This window comes from Ipomoea nil, unplaced genomic scaffold (assembly GCF_001879475.1).
Source record: "Ipomoea nil cultivar Tokyo-kokei standard unplaced genomic scaffold, Asagao_1.1 scaffold3030, whole genome shotgun sequence".
NCBI lineage: Eukaryota > Viridiplantae > Streptophyta > Magnoliopsida > Solanales > Convolvulaceae > Ipomoea > Ipomoea nil.
Window position 1 is genome coordinate 6,045,071 of NW_017619458.1, and position 4,959 is coordinate 6,050,029.

A 4,959-nucleotide genomic window follows, 5' to 3' on the forward strand; every position below is an offset into this window, starting at 1 on the left:
TTTTGGTTTACCCGTTTTATAAGCATGCTAGTTTGATGTTGAAATGCTAGTGTGTGTGGTTTGTTCTTTCCTATTGAGGCTGGCAACTTGTGTTTACCGCCATTGGTGTCGGATTGTAATCCTTCCTTGTTGAGTATGGTTTCATATCTTTGTTGTGATCTATTGATTGATTCCGTGATGTGAAAACGTGTGTAATCGTTGTACCTTGACTGCACGATTAAGGTTTATGGGGCCTTAATCTTCAAGGTACTGATGCGGTCCTCGTGTGGCCATGAATGAAATTGGTGGTGTGACCTGGGCATAGGCTCATATGTTGGCGGTTGTGTGATATGAATTGTACCCTCGTGTACTGATATGTTGGCGGAAATGTTGGCGGTTGTTGGCGGGGGAACGACGGTTCCCGGAGGCATAAGGTTGGACTCAGAAGGACAGGGGTTACTCGGAGGTAATGGTTGGAACTGTAATAAGGCCGGGGGTAGTCATAAGGTTGGAACAAGGCATTAGGTTGGAACTTGGAATTGTGATTCTTGTGACCTGTAGTTGTCATTGTGGCATGTAGTTGCCAATGTGTGTATGTGTTTCCTTGATAATGAGCATGTCGAGATGTATTCTACTTCGTGATCAGTAGAATACACCTCTAGTTGTATTTGTTACAGTTGGTAATCTTGTCTTGTTGTTGTTTTGGGATGTTGATTTCCCTCTTTCCTTTGAGAGTGTGAATGAGTCTTTGCAGTTGACTTCTCTCTATGACTTTTGAAATGATATATACTGTATTTCGTTTCGAAAATGGTTTTGATTTATACTATCTATATATGCTATTTAACGCGTATTGATGGGATACCAGCAATGTTCGATGACCGGGTGTCATCCCCTTTCGTTATGTTGCTTTACAGGTCTTGAGTAGCTTTTGGAGAGCGCGCTAGCTGCTTGTTAGATAGTGTAGCTCCCTATGACTGTTTTAGTTAGAGTTTTGGCCTGTGAGCCATGGATTTTTATGAGTATGACTTATACTTTTGTTTAGACCTAGCCTGTGCACCTATAGATGTATAGGTGTGGCATGACATCTCCCGTATTTGCCTTTTAGCTTCCGCTTTACTTTAATCTTGATGAGTAGACTTTATCCCTTTATTAAGTTTTAACTGGTTTTTAAGAGTTGTGAAAATCGGGGGTGTTACAATTTTGATGGTAGAAATGTACAGAGTATGTCTTTTTGCAAACAAGCATGATTGTATGTTCTTGAGAGTTCAATGTGATATATAGATTTGAAGCATGTTGTACAATAAATTGCATCCAAGTATATCATGTTTTAAAAGTGCATAAGTGGCCAACGTGAGCCTATTTATTACTTTCAAAAATTCATGAGCATGTGGTATATCATTACCTTGTTGCATTGAGAAGTTGTTGAGATGTGACATGCATAAGTTTGGTGCATGATATATATATATATATATATATATATATATATATATATATATATATATATATATGTATATATATATATATATATAGAGGATCATATGAGGTCATGTTCCCACGTGAGGTCTGTGGTCAAAATCTGGCCGTTGATTGTGCGTTAATCTATGGTTGTTGTTTTTTAGGATATTTATTTTGTCTTTTTTTTTTCTTTTTGCCGCATGAGTGTGTAAGGTGTTTTTTGTCTTTGTTTTTTCTTTCCTATTTTTTGGGTATGTTTGTCGGCTGAGTTGCTCTTTTTTAAGAGTATTATACATGGTAAATTAATATTTTGATCGTTTATATTCTGATTCAGCGCTCCACTTTATACACTTTCTAGTTTTTGTGGCTTTTCTTTGCATCGTTTAATAGTTTGCAGTCCTTATTCATTTTTTTCGACATTCTTTGTGCGAAGGCTTATGGATTCTCCAGGTTGGTGTTTTCGTTTGTTTCTTGTATATTTTTATTGAGCATCTGTTGGTATTTGGTTTGTGTATAAGTATGTGTTCATTTGTATGACATGTGTTTTAGGTGTTGTGGTTTGATGTTGTTTATGGAATTTTAGTTTTTATATTTCAGTCGTGGTTCTTGGTTTAGTGACTGTTTATTTGGCTTGGTTTTATGTGTAGTTGTAATTGTGATTTTTGTTTTTTAATAAGTTCAATTGGCATGTGTTTTCCGTTATAAATTGTTTTGCTAATTTATGCATTTCGTGGTTGGGTTGACAACATGGCTTGTGTGTGCTGGGTTTTTGTTCGCTTATAGGATATTATGTTGGTAGTTTTGTGCATTTCGGTGTACATGGTATTTGCGTTTTATATTGATTTGAAGGATTTTGTTTTGGAGCGGGTAGGTGGTTACTTCATAAAGTGCATGTTTTGTTATTTGATATGTGCAAGCAACGTGTTTTTTTTTTTTTTTTTTTAATGTTGTGCATGTCGATTTTATTTGGCTAGTTCTGTGTTTGTGTGTGTATTTCTATTTGATGTTTGTGCAGTACGTTCTGAATCGCTGCAAGGGTGTGTTATGGACGTGTCCCCCGATGGAACTAAGTTTTGGACGCCGTCGTGTGATGAGGCGGTTAAGCCTTTTGAGGGGCAGACTTTTCCTTCTCTCGCTTACGGTATTGATTTTTATCGTCAGTATGCGTCTCTCGTTGGTTTTGATGTACGTTGTAGTTCGGTGCGTAAGAATAGGGGGGTGTTGTTGTGAAAGACTTGTTGGTTTGTTCGCGTGAGGGGTTCAAGTAGGGGGTGCAGGGCCCCGTTGTTGTGGATGCTGCGTTGGATCAAGCACCCGTGGCTCCGAAGCGCCGGCGTGTTTCAAATAGGGTGGGTTGCCGAGCGAGGTTGGTGTTGAAGATGGTTGACGATGGGGTTTTTGTGGTTAATTTCATTGAGCACCGGCATAATCATTGTTTGTGCTCGGACGTGGCTAAGCCTTTCTTGCGGGGTAATCGTTCCATGGATGTGTAACATCAGATTTTTGTGCTTAAGTGTGCTAGGGCCAACGTTGGGCCTAATAGGTCGTTTCGTTTGGCTAGGGAGTTTGCTGGGTCGTATTCTAATGTTGGTGCGACATGTGTCGATTTTAAAAATTTGAAGCGTGATTTAATGGCATTTATTGGGACTTCTGATGCTCATATTGTTGTGAAAAAATATGCTAAGAAGGTAGATGATTGCCCGGAGTATGTCTTTAAATATGATGTAGATTCTCAGGATCAATTATGTAGGGCTTTTTGGGCTGACCTTATTGCGAAGGAAAATTTTTCTGCTTTTGGGGAGGTGGTGTCGTTTGATGCGACTTATGGGACTAGTAGGTAAGCCACGTGTTCGTAAAATGAAATTCCTTGTAGTTTTTTTTTTTTAAAATTACTGGTCTATGCAGTTTGTTTGTATTTATTTGTGCATGCAGTATGCTAAAAACCATGTTTTTTTTTTTTGGTTTGGTGTTATGCTTTGCAGGTATGGTATGGTATTGGTTCCGTTTACGGGTGTTGATAATCACAAGAGAGGCGTCACATTTGCAATGGGTTTTATTTCCCGTGAAGATGTGGACTCGTATGTGTGGCTTCTCCAGCAATTTAAAAGTGCAATGGGTTGTGTGCATAGTTGTACTATCACTGATCATGATCCTTCGATGCAGATTGCAGTCCCACAGGTGTTTGATACTACGCGGCATAGGTTTTGTATGTGGCATATAATGTCAAAGGTTGGTGAGAAGGTTGGTAATGTTCTATCTAAAGACGAGGAATTTCGGCGTGCTTTGAATGATGTTGTTTGGTGTGAGACGTTGTCCGTGGAGGAGTTTGAGCGGGGTTGGCAGGACGTAATGGAAAAGTATAGCCTTGGTGATCACAGGTGGTTTCGTCTTATGTATGATTTGAGATCGTTTTGGATCCCTGCGTTTTTTAATGATCTTTTCATGGGTGGTTTGCTTCGCATGACATCTAGGTCCGAAGCTGCGAATAGTGTATTTGGTAGTTGCACAAACCAACATGCTAGTTTGTCTGAGTTTAACAATTTTGAAGGGGCTATTGATACTCAACGTTTGGCGTAGGCCAAACTAAATCCCGAATGTGAGGGCCACTTTCCTTTGTGCCAGACTCCGTTGTTGATTGAGAAGCATACGGTTGCGGTGTATACTGTTAATGTTTTTTATGATGTGCAAGCCGAGGTTATTGCGGGATCTTTTTCGTGTCGTTCTGTGCGTTCAAATGTTGAAGGGTTGGTAACCCGGTATGAGGTTCAAGATGGTGATGAGCCGGTGCGCACCGTGAGTTTTGACTCTGGTAATGCTGTTGTCGAGTGCACGTGTAACATGTTTTCACGGGTTGAGTTACTTTGTCGTCATATTTTCTGGGTTTTCAAGGATCGTAGGATTGTTTCTATCCCTTCTCGGTATGTGATCGCACGTTGGACAAGGGGGGCTTGTGTGCGACAGTTGTTGGGTGTTCAACGTGGGGGCGCTTTGGAGGTAGATGTCGCAATTGGTGAAGCTTGGGCAGAATTTTTTTCGTGCGTGACCATGGCTTCACGGAGTGTTGATAATGTTACCAAGTTGAATGCAGCTTTGAAAGATTTCAATGTTTTTTTATTGGCTGAGAATGGTCCTAGCGTTCGTGCTTCTTCTTCTAAGAAGCAACTTTGAGTCGTTTTGCGGTGCTTTGCCCGATGGTCAAGTTAATGTTCATCCTCCTTCAATCTCTAATAACAAGGGTGGTGGCAAACGTTACAAAAGTACAAGGGAATTAGCTATTGAAAAGTCGGGTCGTCGACAACGCCAATGTCAAACTTGTGAAAAGTATGGGCATAATAGTCGTACCTGCCCGATGCGCAACGTTGACATATGAGGAAGGGGGTCGTATTGCTCTTTGGATTAAATTTCAATTTAAACACGTTGCTATGTTTTTTACTTCGTCACTGACTTGTTTTTATTCCGCACTTGATGTTGGTTTTCAATAATGGATTTGTTTTGTTTTTGTTTATTGGATTTGTGTTTCTATTC

The 4,959-nt window shown here is 39.9% G+C and overlaps 1 protein-coding gene across 1 annotated transcript; it reads left to right on the top strand.

The window, feature by feature from the left end:
- Positions 1–366: 366 nt before the first annotated feature.
- On the top strand, positions 367–4,602 carry LOC109163588 (protein FAR1-RELATED SEQUENCE 5-like). The gene is made up of 5 exons (XM_019312339.1): positions 367–445; positions 2,450–2,619; positions 2,934–3,271; positions 3,417–3,924; positions 4,012–4,602. Exons 1-5 carry the CDS (start codon positions 367–369, stop codon positions 4,600–4,602), a joined length of 1,686 nt encoding a protein of 561 aa, XP_019167884.1.
- The last annotated feature ends 357 nt before the right edge of the window (positions 4,603–4,959 follow it).